Source organism: Vespula vulgaris, chromosome 4, assembly GCF_905475345.1.
Source record: "Vespula vulgaris chromosome 4, iyVesVulg1.1, whole genome shotgun sequence".
Taxonomy (NCBI): Eukaryota; Metazoa; Arthropoda; class Insecta; order Hymenoptera; family Vespidae; genus Vespula; species Vespula vulgaris.
The window spans coordinates 433,673-456,859 of NC_066589.1; the positions used below are offsets into that span (position 1 = coordinate 433,673).

At 35.1% G+C, this 23,187-nt stretch overlaps 1 protein-coding gene across 4 annotated transcripts in view; it reads left to right on the forward strand.

The window, feature by feature from the left end:
- Nucleotides 1–23,187, forward strand: part of LOC127063045 (rap1 GTPase-activating protein 1-like) — a 117,264-nt gene that overhangs the window by 30,544 nt on the left and 63,533 nt on the right. The window contains exon 1 of one of the 4 annotated variants that reach the window (XM_050992277.1): nt 18,460–20,314. The exons of the other annotated variants lie outside the window; for them this stretch is intronic. Coding sequence (XP_050848234.1) covers nt 20,196–20,314 — 119 coding nt within the window. The 5' untranslated portion in view covers nt 18,460–20,195. Of the gene's footprint in view, nt 1–18,459; nt 20,315–23,187 lie in introns of those variants that run through there. 4 annotated transcript variants of the gene reach the window in all.

The window sequence follows — 23,187 nt, forward strand, 5'->3', positions numbered from 1 at the left end:
TAAAGGCGCGAAAGACACTCTGAATGGTCGAGCTCCGTGAAACGTTGATGATTTTTAAATTCAGATATATACACATGTATGTGTGTGAATATGTACGTATGTATATATGTACGTATATCACGCCCTTGCATACGTATCTGACTTTATATCTATCTCATGTATATATATATATATATATATATACATATACATGATATATATAATATATAATGTACATATAAATATTATATATAATATTTGTAGATGTAATTATCGACTTTAAATTAATTATAATTATTAAATTATTAAATAATTATTAAACAATAATTAAATAATTGATTATAAATATTGATTTTAAAATTCATACATATATATATTTTTTCAAATAATACAAACTTGAATTTTTATATATAGGTACCTATATCTATATAAATTAAAGTTTCTTTTTCACGTCAATTTTACTTCTCGAACAAAAATTTCAAAATTGCTCTCTATTTTTTTCCTTTTTTCCATATTTTTATTCCTTTATTTTCTAAATCAAGAAAGTATGAAAAATAAATTGGAATTTCTGATTGAACAAAACTAACTCGAGAAAGATAATTATTCTCTTTTTTGTTTCTCCTTTCCTCTCGACAAATATTTTTCCCCCATTTGAAAATTTGTCCATACGAGAAGGTAGACGAGAAGGGAGAAGAGTGTCTCTTCAAATGGATCGTCAACGTACTCGATGAGAATTTATAATGGACGCCTTCTCGATCGTATTTTAATAACGAGGCTACGGTCTACATACGTGAACGGAAACTCTTGCCAATGCGACGCGACCAAGCTCGCGTGGTTATTAATTTCTGAGTCACTCTATTCGAAAACAATTCGAATCGTTTTCGAACGACAGTTAATATAAATAAAATAATTATAGTTTCGCGCATATAGAGCGTTTCATTTTTATATCGGTAAAAAAGGAAGAAAGAAAGAAACAAACAAATTTAAAGATAGAAAAACACTTGGTCCGATAATTGTATAGATGTTTATAGATCTCATGGGGAAAAAAGTAAAAAAAAAAAAGGAAATAAAGTAAAGTAAAAAAAAAAAATAAATAAATAAAAAAATAGTGAAAGATAAACAAGATAGAGAAATGGATAAAACTAGTCGGCCGCTTGAAAAAATATAAATTGCCCGGGAACACTTCCGGCGGAAATTACTCTTTCCCTCTTTCGCGTACGACGCGTACCGTTTTATCGTGTCGGATAAAAAGCAAGCGAAAAAGAAGGGGAGAGAAGATGAAAAAAAAAAATAATAAAAATAAAAATAAAAGGATATTTTCGCGAAGAATAACGCTAGTTAGAGCAACGAGACATCGGGCTAAACTTTTATTGCGCCGTTTATTAGATTTCTCGTCGAGCACACGAGCGAGCGAACGAGAGAGAAAGAGAGAGAGAGAGATTATTTCGCGGCCTAAAATTTCATTTTCTAAGCAAACGTGAGAAAGTAATTTCGTTTGATAAAGAAAAACAAGAAAAAAAAAAAAAGAAAAACAATCAAACGTATCAAATATAGATACTCCCTTATATTCCGTTTGAATAACGATTCGAATATTTATCGAGAGAAAGAAAATATTTTCATTTAAAAGGAGACGAAAAAAAGGGACACAAAAATGGCCGACATGGTTTCTTTAAGGTGATGGTCGAGGTTGAAGAAATTTTTCGATGAAATTGTTTTCGTCTGGTGTGAGATCGTGCGAAATATCGCAGGGTGTCCCCCTCTCTCTTTTTCTCACTCCTTTATCACCATGACTATATCTTTCTCTCTCTCTCTCTCTCTTTCTTTTTCTTTCTTCTCTGTCTTTCCTCACATCTTCCAACGATATTTCTCTCTCTCTCTCTCTCTCTCTTTCTTTTTCTCTCTTTCTGTTTCTCTCTCTGTCCGTCTCTCTCCCTCTTTTCTGTTCTCTCGTTGCGTCGGTTGCGAGTATATGGGGACGCTTGGTATTCGTGGAAGCGATACTTGACGGCAAGGCTGTCCGGTTCGCATAAGTACGTTCGGTACTACCTACGTGTACACGTACGACGTAGGTGTACAGAACGTTTCAAATGACAACGCGATGATAGAAAACCAATCGAAATCGTTGTCCTTTCCTCGATGTACATACTTTTTTCTTTTTCTCTCTCTCTCTCTTTTTTATTTGTTTTCCTTTTTCTTATTAAATCCATTTCACTTCATAGTTGTTAAACTATTATCGTACTACTAGTTATTATCATCGCTGGAATATACTAATCGATTCTTCCCTCATCAGGATTTGAGATCGAAATTATAACTAATTACATTATTGACAATATATATATATATGTATGTATGTATGTATGTATGTATGTATGTATGTATGTATATGTATATATATATGTAGTGTATGTGTACGTTTACGTGTGTGTACGTCCATAGGGAAGCCCTTTGCAATCGACCTTTAATGAGAGCGTCGATGTAATTATAAACGTGCATTTGATAAGGATGTAATTCTATATCGGTGAGTCCCGTGCTTGTTAATCGATAACTATTGCTATATTTGATACGATCGCGTTATTATCCCGCGCGTGTGATTGGATTCTATAAATAAATATTTAATTGTAAAATGTTATCTTCAATGTTTGTCTCCTTTCTACTTTCTTCTTTTCTCTTTTCTTTTCTCATAATACAATAATAATGTAATAAAGTTTTCTTACAATATTATAATATAATAAAATAATTCTTTTCTTAGAATATAATAAATCTTTCTTACAATCCAACAAACTTTCTTTTAACATACGATATAATAAAAATCAAATGAGAAAAATATAATCTATCAGAAATGATAATAATTGTTAACTCATCGATCAACCATTATACATTACCAACGAAGTAATCTAAGAATATTCTATGTAAAAGCGATATATTTCAACTTGTCGATTTGAATGACAAGTCGGGAAAATAAGATACAGGTTAATTTTCGTTTATACATCAGACGATAAATGCCGTATCATCGTTCATTGTATAATCATCTTGAAGGAATATCGAGCACGTCCATACGGACGTCACTTATGTTAATTCTCGGTTGGTGAAGCGCGATGATTAGAAGGAAATGTGAGGGAATTGAACAGAGAGACAGAGACAGACGGAGACAGAGGGTGGGAGGGTAGAGTGGGAGGGTAGGAGGGTAGGAGGGTGGCATAAGGGGGGACATCGACTCGGCAGACGTTTCTTCTTCAGAAAACATCTCTGCTTCTCTCGTAGCGATGCGCATACTCGGCATGCATATGAATGCACGAACATATGCGCGCTCGCGCGCGAACACACGGTTCTGGAAATGCAAGGAAAAGAATAGAATAGAATGCTCTCCCTCAAATATTCATGCACGACCGAGTACGTTCTTCGAAATTCCTTCGATTCGACGTTACAAAGTTCCCACTCTAACGAGTCACTTCGAATCCTTTTTTTTCCCTTTCTCCATCTCCCTTTCTCTTTTTTTTTCTCTTTTTTCCTCTCTTTTTCTCTCTTTTCGACAAAAGAAGAAAAGAAACTTATTCGTTCACCGAATTACCGACGAGAAATTTTGTTTTCAATCTTTTATTCATAAGAAGAATAAATATATCTTTTATAGTTTTTAATAGACTTATGTAATGAGATTTGAAATACGATAAAAAAGTTTTCTAGACGAATCATATCAAACTCATGTGGAGTAATTAGTGTGTATGTTTGTTATACGGTTATCTATCTTCGCTCGGAATCCGTTATATTGACGAATACATTAAAACGTGGCTTGAGTTTTTCTTTTTATTTATTTATTAATCTATTTTTTTTTGTTACTTTCTTTTTTTACTTTATAAGATTAAATCATATCGTTATCTCAAATCAAATCATAGCGAAGATTAGTTATTATAAAATTATATTCATGATTTCTCATCGTGTGTAAATACATTTGCACGTTGGTTGTGCATCGATCGCGTATTTATTTTTTTTTAAATACTCGTCGCGTATCAAAATGCAATATTTTCGTTATAGCGTTAGTTTATTTACATTACTCATCGATCAAAGTCAGAATAAATTATCGAGTAATAATATGCATTTATGATTTGTCTAATTTAAAGTTTGAAATGCAATTAACTGATTATTCCGTTAATCTAGTGTTAAATTCAATAAAACTAATCGACGAGTCGCATCGACGCGCGTAGATTTAACATTAAATTTTCCTTATTTTATTACGTAGCTATTTTTATTGCTACTTGTCATGTTAATGAACTATACTTATTAAAAAATAAATAAAGATATTTAATAGTATATCTTTATATATATATATATATATATATATATATATATATATAGATACACATATACACTATTTATATATAACCTTTAACTTTAATTATGAAACGTAAAAATCGTCGGATTGACAAATTTCGTTAATTTAGTGTTATATCAAATAAAATTACTTTATGAATCACATATCAACACGAATAGATTTAAAACTACATTTTATGTATTCTATCGTGTAACTATTTTTACTGCTAACCGTTATATTAACAAAATATATACTTTAAATAACAGTGCTTCATATTATTAAATCAATGGGATCGATACAAATTGTTAAATAAAAATAATATTTAACTTGAAAATAATTAAAACTAATATTTAATAATATCCATAACAATTTATATTAAAAATAATATTTAATAATATTCACAATGATTTATTAAAATATTATATAAAATTATTTATTTAAATATAATATTCACATTAATTTTTCTTTAAATAATACTTAACAATATCGATCTATAAATATTATTTATACACAATCTTTAACTTTAATTATAGAACGAAAAAATCGTCGGATTAACAAGTTTCGTAAATCTAGCGTTAATATGGCTAGTTTTCTATTGCCGAGTCTATAACAACTTGAAAATACGTTAAAGACGTTCTCCATAAGAAAACGTCTAATCCGTCGCATAGATAACGATCTCTCTCTCTCTCTCTCTCTCTCTCTCTCTCTCTCTCTCTCTTTCTCTTTCATTCTCGGACGTTCTTTAATACGATGATCTCAGCACGATCCCCTTACGCATAATTTGCAATGTCGAGGAGGCGCGGACGTAGAAGCAAAAAAAAAAAGGGAAAGGAAAAGAGTGAAAAAGAGAGAAAGAGAGAAAGAAAGAAAGAAAGAGAAAGAAAGAGAAAGAAAGAAAGAGAGAAAGAGAGCGAGAGCTCTTTAGCGGTCCGCTCGTCAACCGTTTCTCGAAAGGGCCGTTCAAGAAGAGGGAAAGAGAAGAAAAAGAGAAGAAGAACAAGAAAGACAGAGACAGAGACAGAGACAGAGACAGAGAGAAAGAGAGAGAGAGAGAGAGATAGAAGGGTCTACTCGGTCTCTCTCCCTTGGTGAACATTAAAGGCGGCCCACACGCGATCGCTCCCTGCGACGATTATTTTCATACACGCCCACCGTGTCTCGTGCACGCTTCTCGTCTTACTTTTCATTCAAACGAAACTAACCGTCACGATATAACGCACCAAGTTCTTCATAGGAGAGTCCTTTCGCGTATACTGCAGGTCTTAAATCCGTTTTAAGGATCACAGAGAAAGAAAGAAAGAGAAAGAAAGAAAGAGAAAGAAAGAAAGAAAAAAGAGACAGAGAGAGAGAGAGAGAGGGGTACCTGTTAAACCTGCCACGCTTGCTAAGCACAAACCCGAAAAAGATAAACTCGAATAGGAAGGAAAGAGGCGTTAGACATCCGGCCATTTGTCTATTTTTTTTTGTTCATATGAAAATTAAAGATAGAACATCCTTTTTCCTTTGAAACAACCCCCCATGAAATGGGGTCCGTTATTCGTTCTCTCGTGACGATTCTTTCCTTATTTCCTTCCGTCGTTGATCAGATTTCTTCAAATCTTCAATCTTCTTTCCTTCTTTTCTCTCCTTCCTTTCTTTTCTTCTTTTCTTTTCTTTTCTTTTCTCTCCTTTTCTTTTCTTTTCTTCTTTTCTGTTCTTTTTCTCTTTTATTTTATTTTCTTTTTTTCTTTTTTTAATACGCAACTTTAGAAATAGTTAAGGGATTAAAAATGAGATACTTATATTTCATTTATCTGTTGAAGTGATCGTATTAGAAATCTTTTCATCTGAGGGAGTTCAATTTTGTCGATGGATAGTCGATGCTTCCTTATAGATATTTAATATCGATAAAGGAAGAAAAGAGAATTCTTTTGATGATATTAGATCGAGGGTATCGCTTCAGGGGCGTAGTCGAAGGGCGAAAGATTCGAAGGGGTGAGGAAGGTGGCTCGAGAGCAGGTTTCGCTTGTCCTTAAAAAAAAAAAGAAAAAAAGAAAGAAAGAAAACAAGAAGAAAAAGAAGAAGAAGAAGAAGAAAAGAAAAAGAAGAAAGGACCAAGAAGATGAATAAATTGAAAAAAAAGTATATCATCGTTTAAGATAATACATACAACTTATTCGCAACATTGTAATATACCCATTACATCCGACTGTTATAGAATTTCGCTTGTCCTAAAGAAAAAAAAAAGAAAGAAACAAAGAAAGAAAAAAGAAAAGAAAAAGAAGAAAGGACCAAGAAGATGAATAAATTAAAAACAAAGTATTTATATCATCGTTTAAGATAATACATACAAATTATTCGCAGCGTTGTATTAGACCCACTATATCCGACTGTTATAGGATTTCAATCTGGTTACGCCCCCGAGTCGCATTAAATCGAAATTTTTATAAGTTAGGAATTTATTATCGCGATTAGATAGAATACTCGAAACTATATATGCCGAGAGGATCGAAGGGAAAAGGGTGGAAGGTACGAGAACGATTCCAAGAACTCGCTCTATCGTTTCTAACAAATTTATATAAGCAATCACTTCGCCTCAAGTAAGAGAAGAAGAAGAAGAAGAAGAAGAAGAAGAAGAAGAAGAAGAAGAGAGAGAGAGAGAGAGAGAGAGAGAGAGGTGTTTTTCGTGACTAGAGCGATACGATCGTTGGAGAGATCGTAACGACCCCTTTCGAACAAATCGTTTCGCTCGGGTTATCAATTATTAGGTACGACACCGGTTTACGTTCCACGCTTATAAACTGCATTCGAGTTAACGTAGGTACGCGCGAGCGTATACCACGTGATACCGCTTAAGAATTAATTTACGATCCCGATGAAACGTATTGTTTTCTTATCATAGTACGCTCGTTTATTTCTCTATTCCTCTCCCTCCTCTTCCTATGTTATTCTTAATTTAGAAAAAAAAAGAAAGAAGTTAATGGGAATAGTAACATCGAAGGATCGTTACCGATTAATCGGCCATTGAATTATAATAATAATAATAATAATAATAATAATAATAATAATGTTGATAATAATATTGGTAATAATAATCATTCGTTCGTTTTAACCAACCGTTATTACGGAAAACATGGAATAATTTATAACCGATCAACACGCGGAACGATATTTCACGTGTAGAGGTATCTCTACCGGCACGTTTACGAGTATAAACATTTTCTACGAGACGAGAAATCGTTTTGATACACGTTGAGAAATTGCATAAATATATATATGTATATATGTTCTTATGCGAGGGAGAAGAGAGTACCGTACGATGGAAACGAGAGATCGATCAATCTATCGATCGATGCCCTACTCGGTCTAATCGTTTAGATCACGTGATCTCACAACTAGGAATTTTAACATACTCGTAAGGTAAATAATACATACGCCTACTTAGACACTCGATCAATGATTTTCTACGATTGGTTCGCGCATCTTCATGTATGTAAGCTTTGTTAAGATAGTACCATTGATGTTCGATAAAATCGAACGATTTGTAATTTGCGAATCGTTGAGAGTTTATTAACTAGTCTTCGAAAGTGCCGAATGTCTTGAAGAATTTTTTAAATGACTTTTCAAACATTGATAATACCGAAGGTCGAGTTTGGATACGAGTTAGTTCGGCGAGTTTGCTCAACATGTACATAGGTACATACATATGTATATATATATATATATATATATATATATATACTTACACATACATATATATATGTATATTATTTACCATATATATACGTATATATACTTACTATATATAAACGTATATACACCTATACTTACACATATATCTATACGTATATGCATATATATATATATATATATATATATATATACACATATATATATTTATTTATATACATAAATAGCGAAACTCCGTAAAGGAAGAAGTTTTCCGTTAATTCTACGAAATTGAAAGGTATACGTGAGAGCGAGGAAACTTTTAAAAGGAAATCCGCCTTGGCGGTCTCTCTGAAATTAACGTTACGAGTATAGTAAGTAGAAAGAAAGAGAGAGAGAGAGAGAGAGAGAAAGAGAGATTAAAAAGAGAAACGTAAAGAAGTGCGTATAGAGTCAAAGCCGTGTCGAGAGATAATCGGTAAACGTCGCGCTCTTGCGAGTTAAGCGCACGCGCACGCGCAAAAGCGGTAGAACCAGTCTAAGATGAAAGTAAGGACGGAGAAAATCGCGGTTAGATAATTCCATAGACGTACCCGCCCCCACCCCATACGTTCGTTCGTTTCTTCGTTCGTTCGTTCTTTCGTTCGTTCGTTCGTTCGTTCGTTCGTTCGTTCGTTCGTTCGTTCGTTCCGCCATATATACGTATGTACATACGTATGTATGTACGTAAAACTTACATACTTACATACTTACTTACTTACTTACTTACTTACTTACTTACTTACTTATGTACTCGTTCCGTTACGCGTTATTCCCATTTTCTTTTGTTCCCCACGCTCGTTCGTCTTAATGTGAAAAAGGAAAAGAAAGAAAAAAGAAAAAGTAGTACGTTAATACTTCATTTCTGCCATTCCAACATTCACGTGTCATTTAATAATGATTTTTCTTCTTTCACTGAATAATTTTTTCGATCTTTCGAATCTTTCGATATTTTCTTATTTCTTTTTTATTTTACCCTTTTTTTTTGTTTCGATGTAAATGTAAGAAAGAAGAAGATGAAACATCTGCTACGTTAATAGTTAATTTTCAACGTTCCAAGGTTCATGCGCGATTTCATGATTTTTCTTCTTTCGTTAAATAATTTGTTCAATCTTTCGAATCTTTCTATATTGTCTTATTTCTTTCTTATTTTTCCCTTTTTTTTCGATGTAAATGTAAAAAAAAGAAAAAGAAAGAGATATCTATTACGTTAATACTTAATATCCAATGTTCCAACGTTCACGTGCGATTCGATAATGATTTTTCTCCTTTCACTGAATAATTTTTTCAATTTTTCAAACTTTCCAATATTCTCTTATTTCTTTTTTATTTTTCCCTTTTTTTCGATGTAAATATAAAAAAAAAGAAAGACATATCTACTACGTTAATACTTGATATCCAACGTTTCAACATTGACCTGCGATTTGATACTGATTTCTCTTTCGTTTTGGACCGATTCTTTAATTTTTCCAAATCTTTCGAGATTTTCTCATTTCTTATTTATCTCCACTTTTGTTTCTATGTAAATGTATAAAAGAAAAGAAACAAGGAAAAAAAATAAATATTTCCTACGTGAATATTTAATATCCAACGTTCCAACATTGACCTGCGATTTGATACTGATTTCTCTTTCGTTTTGGAGCGATTCTTCAATTTTTCCAAATCTTTCGATATTTTCTCATTTCTTATTTATTTCCACCTTTGTTTCTATGTAAATATAAAAAAGAAAAGAAAAAAAAATATATTTCCTACGTGAATATTCAATATCCAACGTTCCAACATTGACCTGCGATTTGATACTGATTTCTCTTTCATTTTGGAGCGATTCTTCAATTTTTCCAAATCTTTCGATATTTTCTCATTTCTTATTTATTTCCACCTTTGTTTCTATGTAAATATAAAAAAGAAAAGAAAAAAAAAAATATTTCCTACGTGAATATTTAATATCCAACGTTCCAACATTGACCTGCGATTTGATACTGATTTCTCTTTCGTTTTGGAGCGATTCTTCAATTTTTCCAAATCTTTCGATATTTTCTTATCTCTTATTCTTTTTCCTTTTTTCTGCATATTTTTTCCCATTGGTATAAGAGATCAAAATGATCGGAGAGAGAAAAAGATACGGATAGAGAGAGAGAGAGAGAGAGAGAGAGAGAGAGAGAGAGAGAGAGAGAGAGAGAGAGATAAAGAAAGAAAGAAAGAAAGAGAGAACTCTCGATGCGTCTGACTCGCGGGTGTCAAGGGATTATTGCTTGAGCTCAGGCAAGCAACGTCGGGTCAGTGTACACTTCATAGAGTACTGGCATGGGGGGAAAGGCAGCTCACTTGTTAACGATCTCGTTCGCGTGAGTCACGCTGCGTTTCGTGCATGTTCCGGCCGTGACAACGACTGAAATATGCTGGAGAAGAAGAAGAAGAAGAAGAAGAAGAAGAAGAAGAAGAAGAAGAGAAAGAAAAAAAAAAGAAAAGGAAGAAGAATCCAGAGATCGACTTATTTTTATGTCTCTCTCTCTCTCTCTCTTTCTCTCTCGCTATCTTTCTCTTTTTATATATGAAAGAGAAAGGATTATTATCAAAGTCTCGAAGCTTTCGGAAGTAATAAACGTTTTAGTTGTGTAATACGAGTAAAAAAGAAAAAGAGAGAGAGAGAGAGAGAGGAAAGAAGAAAAAAAGAAAACGTCGAACAACACCTTCTTTGAATTATCGTATCTATATCTTCTATATAGGCACATTAAAATCGGACACTTGTGGATCTTATCTGATCGTCATACTCTAGTCGTAACTTTATCGTTGTGGAAGAAGGAAAAGGAAAATTCTGTTATATAAATCGTAACAGTGTTGGTGCGCACGTGCAAGAACTAGTACTTACGATCGTGGAACTCGAGGGCGGTACTTACTTTGTGTCGATCGATCCGTCGAAGGATCTCTCTCGAGTTACACATGTATGTATCTTTTACGAAGGAATACGAATATCATCGAACACCTGCGCGAACTATGCTTTGATTCATTTCAACGACGTTACTCGAGCCGAATTAACTTTTATAATTGTTTTATAATTACTTTTCAACGATCCATTTATCCAGCCATTTTCTGACTACGAACGAGGACACTGGTCTCTGGTCCTTTTTTTTTTTTTATTTTCATTTTTCTTTTTTTTTCGAAAAAATGACACATGCGAGGGAAAAAAAGAAGCAGGCGAAGTGGAAAAAGAAAAATTAAATAAAGCGAAGAGGAAGAGTGCTCGATTTACGCATGACGTCATACTGGGCACGATTTACCGGAAAGAGGATCCAGGAAGTTGAGGGAGTCAACGAGAAAATATGTCTGACGCGTAACAGCGTGACGTCTTTCTTGTTGGATCGAGTTGACCCTCGTTGTTTAGAGTTGATGCGAAGTATAATTAGTACGAACGACGATGGATCGATGCTGTTTAACATGTAATACACCATAGTACATAGAATTAAACGTAACGTGTAATATATCCATCGCGATATATAAAATACAAACAAACAAACAAACGATAGAGGAGAAAAAGAAAATGTCAGTCTCTATCGTTCAATGAATTCTTCAATAGATTTAACTTTCCAATTTATATCTCCTACATTGCGTAATCATATCGCGTTACAATATATTCCATGTACACTTACGTACGCATACGTCTGTATATGGGTGTATATATAGATATACATATGTGCATAAGCATTCGCTTCTAGTTTCCAAAGGAATTCGAACAATTTCCCGGGGTTTGTTTCATCGATTGTTACACGAACCAGAATAGAACATTCGTAATCCTCGATAGGGAGAAAATCATCCCCCTATACCTATACATATATAGGGAGAAAACCGAGCGGAAAAGTGATTCTTTCTAGTATGAACTTTGACGCACCGCATGGGGCGGGTGTCTGTTCAGGGGTAATAGAGAAAAGAAAAAAGAAAAAAAAGAAAAAAAAAATGGAAGCGAATAGGGGTGAAAGGGAAGAAGAGCTAGAGAGTACGCGAAAGCAAAGAGAGAAAAAGAAAGACGAAGAGACAGAGAAAGAGAGAAAGAGAGAAAGAGAAAAGAGATTTTGAAAAATAGGAATGTCTCGTCTGGAAATTTTTGTTCCAATATGTCTGACCCCCTCGTCGTCATTAATAACTCGACGCGCTGCGCACATCATTTTCCTGTCTCTTTGCTGTCCACCCGATGATGCGATCCTATATATGTTCGAATATATGTTAGAGCACCGTGTATGTGTGTAAATAGGTAGGTATGTGTGAATGTGAGCCGAGATAAAAGCACGGAATTAGGTACCCTCGTTGCAGCAGGTTTCTATGAAACACCCTTCGCCTTCCTTCAGCCCCATCTACCTCTAAACCTCCCCTCTCCCTACAATCCTACCCATCCTCATTCCCCTGACCTTTTATGACCCTGTTTCTAAAGCACGCGTACCGATCGCTTTTATTATCCTTTGCGTGAACGCCTGCGACGTATATTCTCTTTCCATCTTTCTTTCTCTCTGTCTCTCTTTCTTTTTTCTTTCTCTTTCTCTCTTTCTCTTTCTCTTTTATTGGCAAAAAAATTAATCGACCTCAATACCGGCGGATCCCAGCACGACAGCCTTTTAAAATAACAAGGCGCGATTAAAAAAATATATATAAGAGATTTGTACGTGTTAGATACTCGAAAGATTTGATACTCGATATATATATATATATATATATACATATACTGAGTGTATCTAACGTTCGGCCGACTCAATGAACCGGATCCTTTAAACGGGATTTTACTTACACACCGTTTGCGTGGAACCTAAGTATACGCTGTATTACGTACGTATGTAGATACACGCTGCGTTTTGTCGTCGATGATATCTATGCGTGCCAAAGAGGGAAAGTGTGTTCAAATCTCGATTTTTAGTATCATAAAATTACTACATACATACATATATATATATGTATCGAGAGGTGTATTGATCGATAATAATAAATATAAAAATATTAAAAATATTAGATTTTAATAATAAAACAAACTCGTAATGCATGATAGAAAGAAATGTCGACAATAAAAAAACAAGAGAGAGATTTTAATTGGTTTGAAGAGTAACAGAATTTGAATAATAAATAAAAATTGAAAACATGATGAAACAAAAGGAAATTTCATTTTCGAGATACTTTTTACGCGTTACTTTGTGATTTAATAATCCAATAAAAAAAAAAATCAAAACGAAACAAAAAAATCAGTAGAATCGCGAGAGGTCGACATTTTTTGGCGCGTTATTTCGAAAAGAAAAAAAAGAGTATATAAAAGTTCATGTGTGTGCGTGTATAGCGAACGTTACGGGCTCGACGAACGATTGAGTGCAGCTTACATTATTATATCGATTGTGATTCGGTATAGGAGCGTCGTTACCCCGTCTCTTTCTCTCTCTCTCTCTCTCTCTCTCTTTCTCTTTTTATCTTTCGCTTCGATGAAATTCCATTCCATCGTCGCTTTTCTCGCATTCGTGACGGCTAGCGAGAACAAGCCGTCGCTCGCGTCAAAATTCGTCAAGGGCTGTCAAAACGACCGTCGGAACGGTCCCCGCGAACGAGTGAGACCATGGGGTAGTTTACCCCCTTCTCCCTCCCCCATTTATTTTCTTTTCTTTTTTCCTTACTTCCTACCATACTCTTCTTCCCTCTCTCTCTCTCTCTCTCTTTTTTCTTTTTTACTTTTTTTCTCATTCATTTTACTCTACCTCCCCCCACCAACCTCTACCTCCACCCCTTGCCTCTTTTCGACGAAGAAGAAACGAGGGGTCGAAACGTGTATCATTCCTATTTGTTTTCCTTCCTGTTCTAAACTCGCTCAGATAGATTTTATCTCCGCATAGAAAATCCCTCGAGTATCATTAAATAGTCTTTTATGGTTAATAAAAAATATTTATCAATGAGGAACAAGATTACGCACGTATATACGTATTTGCATACACACAGAAAGATATTTACCTACGTAAACATACGTAGAACACGTGATTCGATTCGTAGGTGTAAATACGTGACATGAATGGAGATCGCAAGAGTCCAATGAATTCTAATTATCATGCTAATCGATATTAGAAGTAGAATACTTCCTATCGCCCACCATTGCTCCTAGTCGATTTCATTCGCGTAGACCAACCCATTCTATGAATACGTAGTTAACGACGTTTGTTATTATACTTTCGATAATAAAAAGTGTTAACCTTTTAGAAAGTCATTTCTTTCGAATATATTCGCCATGATTCACATAATTCATATTTCTCGAAATACCTATGACATCTCAACGTGCACGATTAGCAAACCTTTCCTTTGCGTCCTTGTCTTACTCATCTGGCATCTATGAGCAATCATCGCTCGGAAATCCTGAAAGCAAATAGACGATTAACGGTAGCCTTAACAAGGTCGTATGATGAACGTTTGAACCTTTCTATTCTTTCTCACCTTTAATCGCATACTTCTCTGGTTTATCTACTTCTCCATCCATCCATCCATCTGTTCCTTCCTTTCCTGCTTTATTCGCGGATAGTCTTAGATACTTACGTTCATTTAGATAGAGAGAACTAGCGTTACGAGATGAGAGTACCGCAGGAAACGGGACAGCTTCGTCTCTCTCAAGAGAGAGTGAATGGATAGACGCATAGCAGCCGCAGGAGTAGCAACTCGGACAAGCAGCGCATAGCTGCTTGTTGCGAGTAGGTGAGTAGGTAGGTAGGTAGATAGATAGGTAGGTAGGTAGGTAGGTAGGTAGGTAGGTAGGTAGGTAGGTAGGTAGGTAGGTTGTAACTCGTAGAGGTGAGGGTAACAGAGATAGTGAGACAGAGAGAGAGAGAGAGAGAATCGACCCTCCAGAGTTTCTCTCTCTCTCTTTCTCTCTCTCTCTCTCTCTCTCTCTCCCTCTATCTCTTTCTCTCTTTCACTCGTAGAACTGGACCGTCCGTATGGCATGCGCGTACCTTCTCCAATCGTGAAACAGCCCTGTCCTCTCCAAGCACGGAGAAGCTCGTAAGCCAACGAGTCTCTCAAATCCTTTTTTAGGATCCCACTTAACTTTTCATATCTCCCGTTTCCCAGTCGTAATTATATCGTACACCCCAGAACGTAATACGATGACAGATAAACGATATTCTCATTATTCTTTTTCTCCTGAAAATATTTTTCGAAATATAAATTAAGAATCAAAGAAAAGTTTGTCATTTATAGAACGAGGCAATAATGGAAATCTAAAGGGAAAAAAAAAAAAGAAAATTTCTTTGAATTCTACGATTAAATTGAAAAGTACTTTCACATTGGTCGTTTATTCTTTTATCTTCTGGAATTAACAACGATAATAAGGATCTTTTATCGTTCAACCTTTCATCGTCTTGTAGTGTCATTAAGTGGTAAAGCTGATGTCAGAGTTCTTACGAGTCGACTCTTTAGAAAATTAAAAGGAGGAAGAACGTGAAGTGAGAGAAAGAGAGAGAGAGAGACAGAGAGAGAGAGAGAGAGAGAGAGAGAGAGAGAGAAAAGGAGAAAAAGAGAAACCACGATGGTTGGCAAATTTTTACGGTTCGTTGCTATTAATATTTGCTATTGTAGCTTTTATTGAATTGTACGCATATTGCGTTCAAGAGGATCACACAGGAAACCACAGAACGTTCTAAGGTCGTCGACTTTAACGCGGAATTCACGTCACCCTGTTCCTAAGTTCGTACGTACAAATACACATACACACATATACAAACACGTATATATATATATATATATACTGTCGTGGAACAATGACAATCAGACCGAAGAGTCAGCATTGTTGTCAGTGTAGTTTACGAGCATTGCACATATGCTCTCGAGTACCACCGGGTATAATGCTATATATATATATACACGTATATACACACATATACATATAGTATATTTGGTATATACTTATATATCGTATCGATGCTCGTCGCATTGTCAAACTCATCGCTTTCGAGTGTGTGAAGCGATCTGTAAATCACGTACGACCCTTATTCGCTGTCTTGGCACCACGATTTTCCCGTTTTTCCAGATTTTCTCCAAATCAATGCATTTCTTCCTTTCTAGTTCTAACCCGCTTCGTTACGCGTCATTCCATACGACCGAACTCGATCGTTCCGCATTTAATTTCAGATAATAATAAATAATAATATAAAAAAAAGAAAGAAAGGTATTATTGGCGAGTATCGTGAATCATATTTTTAACACTGAAACTACTCATCTACTCGTACAATGTCCGTCGATTTGATGATTGCTTGAAAAAGAGAGAGAGAGAGAGAGAGAACAGAGAGAAATGAACAGTTTTAATTCGTTATTATTTTTACTTTCATTCTTGCAATAATAGTAATTAAAAGAAAACGGGTTTTAATTTATACATTCGCAATGCTTATGATTCTAGTAATTATATAAAATACGAAGTTTGAACGGATTTAATAGTTCCAGTGATAATACTAGTAATTTAATTTATGATGAATTATATCGAGTGTATAGTAAATTAACAGTGAGATAATAATGCAAGTAAATATTTTGGATTTTTCGATGGCTTCGATGCTTTCTAACAATCTTATTACAAGGTTTATGAACGTTTATGACGATATATAATGCTCGTAAGAAGGAAAAAAAAAAGCCATAGCTCGATTTATCCACTATTGATTAAAAGCATATGTCAGAAACGAATATTTCCGAACGAGAAGCGCTCAATAACGTGTCAGAATCAGAATCATTTATACGGCGCAGCACGTAATCGATCGTATCCCGATAATAACCATAAACGGACGGATTTAATTTCTCTCTCGCTTTAACGTTTTCACAATATCCTCTGACTTTTCGTTTGGTCTCTCTAACAATTTCAACAAATTTCATTGAAATTTCAATCGCTCATCTAAAATACGCGTACGAAAATACGAAACATTTCATTTGTGGCAGGAAACATAAGTCGGATCTCGTACGGAAATGGAATGGTAATTGACTACGACGAATTTAAGCGGTTTCCGATTAAGCTATCGTAACGAGCGAATTGTAACATTAAGATAAGACGAAATGTCTCGGAGAAACTCTAAACGTAAATACACGCTAACGACATATTATTAGAGAAATATTGCTATAATAGAAACTTCTAAGTCTAACTCCGTTATCTCGTATCGTTCTTTCACGTTCGATCATTTCTAGTTACTCGGATATATACCTATATATCTATACGCATTTACCCCGTAATCTTATTAATAGAGTGTATATATATATATATATATATATATATATATATATATAAAATTGTATAATCTAAAGTCGTATATATATATATACACATACATACATATATATATTTTTTTTCTAATGTTTCTTTCATAAAAGGTAGCTAGCCGACGAGAACCAATATCGTATCTTACTAAACGAACCGGTTAAATGACGATAGTAAAACAAGATCGTAGTAGTTGCTGAACGTCGAATAGAAGATCAGAGATGTTCGAATCGATTTCCGTTCGCATCTCGACTACTACGAACCCGCCTACGACGGGTTAATTATCTCGGCTTTTAAAAACTCCACTGGTGAACAGCAGTAGCAACGGTGGCAACAGCAACAGCAACAGCAACAGCAACAGCAGCAACGATATGCTCACCTTCGACTCGCCTTTCATGCGCATCTCTTTTCATACTTGTTCTATCTTTCGCGCGAAGATAAAACGAAGCTGGATAAAAACACGGTGGAAGATAAAAGGGCGGCTAGAGAAAGGGCTGGAGAAAGGGAGAGTTTCCAAGGGAAAACTTACTTTCGAAATGGTCGCGTTTGAAGATACCGACAAGAGAAAAAAAAGAAGAGAAGAAAAAAAAAAGGAAGAAACAAAGTAATCTCATATTTTAATTAACTAACACGTAACTGTGCCACCTAGATAGATCTCATTTTCCTGATGGTAAGAATAAAAACGCTAATAAAAGGAAAGAAAAAAAAAGAAGAGAAATATTATTACTTCACTCATTCCAATTAAAACAATGAAACAAAACTTGACGATTCAGAGAAAGCATCAATCTTTGCGATAGACGCAAATTTCGTTCGTTTCAAAAAAAAAGAAAAAAAAAAACAGATCGATCTCGTTCGAAAGATCGATTCAAAGTCGAAAGTTCGAAGAGTGAAATTTAAATACCGGCGTAATTATGATCTTAAAAGAATTGCGAGAAGAAAAAGAAGGGGGAAAAAAAAGAAAAAAAAAGAAGATAAAAAAGAGAGAGAGAGAGAGAGAGAAAAAAATTGATCCAGCAAGATCGCTACGCAAGCGTATCCGATCATTAGAAGCGCGCTTTCCTCGGAGTGACGACACAATGTATTGAGATATCTCGGCGCGTCGAAGATAAAGAGAAGAGTGGGGGTAGTTCTCCTTTGCTGGGACCGTGCGTATCCCCCACTCCTCGGGTCGTAGCTTTACCCCCACCACTGGCCAGCCGATTAACGGGCGTCGCCGGCAAGCAGCGACGAAGTGCCAGAGGCGGCAGTCCGCGTTTGCGGGGCCTTACGAGAGGGGGTTTATAATACGTGTCTCTCTCGGTACGACGTATCACGTTACTAGATCAATATTAAGCGCGCGATTGTCTATAATCATAAAGATATCGATTAGAATGTATATCGATTGGCGAAGGGAATAATAAAAGCGAGTTTAAGATACTTTTAGAAAGTCGTTTGAGGGGATAAGTCACGTGTGCAGTAACATAGTCGTCGTCGTCGTCGTCGTAGACGAACGTAACGTTGTCTCTCCTGTGTGTTGTTTACCAGAACGATAAGCGTTCATTGTTTGGAGGAGGATACTCGGTATCGTAAACGCAGACACCCTCTTCTCTCTCCTTACCCCCACTCCACCCCACACTCGTTGGACTTATCCGTTTCTCTGTTTCTCTTGAACGACGATACCAAGACGCGCGTTATAGATCAACACGTTTGTTTCCTCTAATGTGTCGTCTCTAACGTGTTGTTGGTAAAAGGACGTCCTACGAATCGAATTACTTCGCTGTGTTTGTTATTACGTTTGTAATTTCTATCGGTTCGTTTCGATATTGAATCAAGAGGAAGAAAAAGTGATCGAAAGGGAAAACTATTGCCTTAGGGGGCATATCTTTAGCGAAGAGATAAAAGAGAAGTATCGTTAATAGAAAAACTGGACGTTCGAAGTTTCTCTCTGTTGCCTTTGTATGTTAGCAGCAGCAGCAGCAGCATTGGCTCTGATCGAGAAGTCACCGAGAGTACTCTCACGTTCTTGGAACGTTTCTTCGTGGGGAAGAAAGAGGAATAGAGAGAGAGAGAGAGAAGCGTGGGTCTTCGTCCAACATCTTTCGACGTCTATAGCTGGTGCAATAAGAGAAAAGCTTGTCCTGGAAAACATCGAAGTGAGATTACTCTCCTCCTACGAGAGAATAGATCGAACTGTCGGTAGGAAACAAGAATACGTTCGATTCTAAGAAAATAGAGGATCGATAGGTTTCCGTCCGTAAGTGGAGAAAGAAATAAAGAAAGAAAGAAAGAAAGAAAGTGTGGAAAAAGAGAAAAATCGTAAGGGTAAACGCGAGACGAGAAGAAAAGGGATTCTGTAGAAGAAGAAAAAAAAAACAAAAAAAAATATTTATTTCTACGTACAGCCGGAGGCTATCAAGACCCTTGGCTGATCAAGATAGGTCCTTATCTACTCCAACGATCCGAACGAAGTAAACGATCGCTAGGTGAATCTCGTGGGTGGAGAAACGCGATGAGGGGGAGGAGTCGAGGTACTTGGTGAATTACGTTTTAAACCACCCCCTCTATCCCTCTACCCCGAACAGTCAGTCCAGCAGTCTCCTTGTTCCATCGGTGGAAAAACTTTTTCAAGTAAACAGTAATTATTGTAGGCGAGAGAAGGCGATCGTGATTAATAATCGGCATTGGTTGAACATCGAGAGAGAGAGAGAGAGAGAGAGAGAGAAACCTCGTGAGAAGAGAATACAAGGGAAGGAAATAAAAGAGAAGAAAGAAAAAAATAATAGCGTGGGCGTTCGTGCGTGTGACGGGTGATGTGTACGTGTGCGTGTGTGTACACGTGTACGTACACATTTACTATACAAGGACCACGTACTCGTTCGTCGTACCGTTGGTACAAAGAGTGTTAAAGAGAAAGAGAAAGAGAAAGAGTTGTACGATCGTGCAAATGATCGTGCCCTTGCGATCCTCTCGATCGTCGATCGTCTCAGTGGATGTCAGATCGCCTGGATGCCAGTTTTGGAAGGTGGAATAGCAAAGAAGCGTGGTGCCGATAGGCTCGGTCGCAAAATGCGGATGAGACTTTGCACCGCATCGAAGGAGTCCTACACGCTGCTCTCCAAGAAACGGTAAAAATATTCTGATTTAAGAAAAGAATCTATTTATCTTTAATTCTTCACGAACGGGTCGCGTATATTTACGTTTTTCCATTCCAACTTCCTAGATTTATGGTGTTTTGCTGCAATTTTTATTACCCTGCAAAATTATGCAGTAAAAGATCATCGAACACGGGAAAGACAACTCGTCAATCAAGTGTTAAGGTTCATTTTAATTTTATAATGGATCATTGAATGTCACGAATCTCTTGATTTTTTTCATGTCACGTAACACGATGAAAATCGTCAAATCGTCAAAGTTTCGGTCGAACCATGGAAACCAATGGTCATCCTTCGGTGACCTTTCTTTACTTCGCTTCAGATCACCAACGTATATCTCATCGGAATTGCTAGCTTTAACGATCGACGATCGTTTTCGAGATTTTCCAAGCTCTCCGAACGAACGACCTATAATTTAGCTCTCCGTCCGAACGATTCGGACCTCACGAGTAACTGGCTTCGCGTCCTCGTTCGTTCATTCTTCCTATCATGGCGGTGGCGCTTACTACGTGTGTCTTCGTGTTTAGCCACTTTAGAAGAGTAAGATCGAGCATCGTCGTGTCTTCTCGATGGCTTGTAGACTTGCACGAGCCACCTAGTCCCTTCGGTAACTAGACGTAATCTTCCGGTAATTTAGCAAATGACAGTCCGTAAATATTTCGTTCGTAAATTGTGATTACGGGTTTTTGATCGTTTGTTTTTCCGTGCCTCTGTTTGAAGAAAAAAGAAAGATAAGAAAATCAAAATTACACAAATGAAGACACGTAGATCTCTCTCTTTCTCTCTATTTATCTGTCTCTTTCTGTCTCTCTCACTCTCATCTTTCTTTATGGAGTCACGCTTTTCGACAAATTGTGTACAAATTAAAAACGAAAGACGCAGTTTTGTAAACGAAAAACGATATCAAAAGATCGATCAAATATACTATTTACTCGAGTATGTTTATTATGAACGAATACAATTTTCGAATCAGGTATATTAATTGTCAACAACAAATATTTTCGATTCGGATATATTAATTACTAACGAACAAAATTTTCGAATCAGATATATTCGTTAAGAACGAACAAAATTTTCGAATCAGATATATTAATTATAAACAAAAAGAATTTTCGATTCGGATATACTAATTACTAACGAACAAAATTTTCGAATCAGATATATTAATTATAAACAAAAAAATTTTCGATTCGGATATATTAATTACTAACGAACAAAATTTTCGAATCAGATATATTAATTATGAACGAACAAAATTTTCGAATTAGATATATTAATTCTGAATGAAAAAAATTTTCGAATCAGATATATTAATTATAAACAAAAAAATTTTCGATTCGGATATATTAATTACTAACGAACAAAATTTTCGAATCAGATATATTAATTATGAACGAACAAAATTTTCGAATTAGATATATTAATTCTGAATGAAAAAAATTTTTGATTCTGATATACTAATTACCAACAAACGAAATTTTCGAATCAATTATATTAATTACAAGCAAACAAAATTTTCGATTCGGATATATTAATTACTAACGAATAAAATTTTCGAATCAGATATATTAATTATGAACGAAGAAAATTTTTGATTTTGATATATTAATTATGAACGAAGAAAATTTTTGATTTTTATATACTAATTACCAACAAACGAAATTTTCGAATCAATTATATTAATTACAAACAAACAAAATTTTCGAATCAGATATATTAATTATGAACGAAGAAAATTTTCGAATCAGATATATTAATTAAGAACGAAGAAAATTTTTGATTCAGATATACTAATTACCAACAAACGAAATTTTCGAATCAGATATATTAATTACAAGCAAACAAAATTTTCGATTCGGATATATTAATTACTAACGAAGAAAATTTTCGAATCAGATATATTAATTATGAACGATGAAAATTTTTGATTCTGATATATTAATTATGAACGAAGAAAATTTTTGATTCTTATATACTAATTACCAACAAACGAAATTTTCGAATCAATTATATTAATTACAAACAAACAAAATTTTCGAATCAGATATATTAATTATGAACGAAGAAAATTTTCGAATCAGATATATTAATTAAGAACGAAGAAAATTTTTGATTCAGATATACTAATTACCAACAAACGAAATTTTCGAATCAATTATATTAATTACAAGCAAACAAAATTTTCGATTCGGATATATTAATTACTAACGAAGAAAATTTTCGAATCAGATATATTAATTATGAACGAAGAAAATTTTTGATTCTGATATACTAATTACCAACGAACGAAATTTTCGAATCGACCATATTAATTATAAACAAAAACCATTTCCGTCGATCATAAAAAGGGGGAAGGGAGAACGAAGTAGGGGAGGTTAGCTTAGGGTACAGCTTTACTTCAATAGGATACAGCTTTTCGTTCGGCGAATCAAATTTGTCGGTATATTCTCAGTGGCACGTTCTCGGACATCTAACGTAATTTGTTCGTGCATATCGTAAGCCATTATGTATACAGACGCGAAAGATGCTGCAACGAATGGAATTATAGTAATCCGAGAGCCGACCCCAGTGCCTCTCTTTTCTCTCTCTTTTCTTCTTTCTCTCTTATCTCTCTTTCTACTTTCGTCATAAATATTCATCCCTATACGTGCGTTACGTTGTTAGACATATTTACACAGTTATGAATATGGGTAAGCGGTCGTGGTCCAGCTTGGACCGGATTTCCTCTCTCTCTCTCTCTCTCTCTTTCTCTCTCTCTTTATCTTCTTTTCTTTTTTCTATCTCTCTTTCTCTCTTTAATTTCTTCTCGTCTACTTGAAGCATTTGCTTCGCTTTGAAGTTTCGCG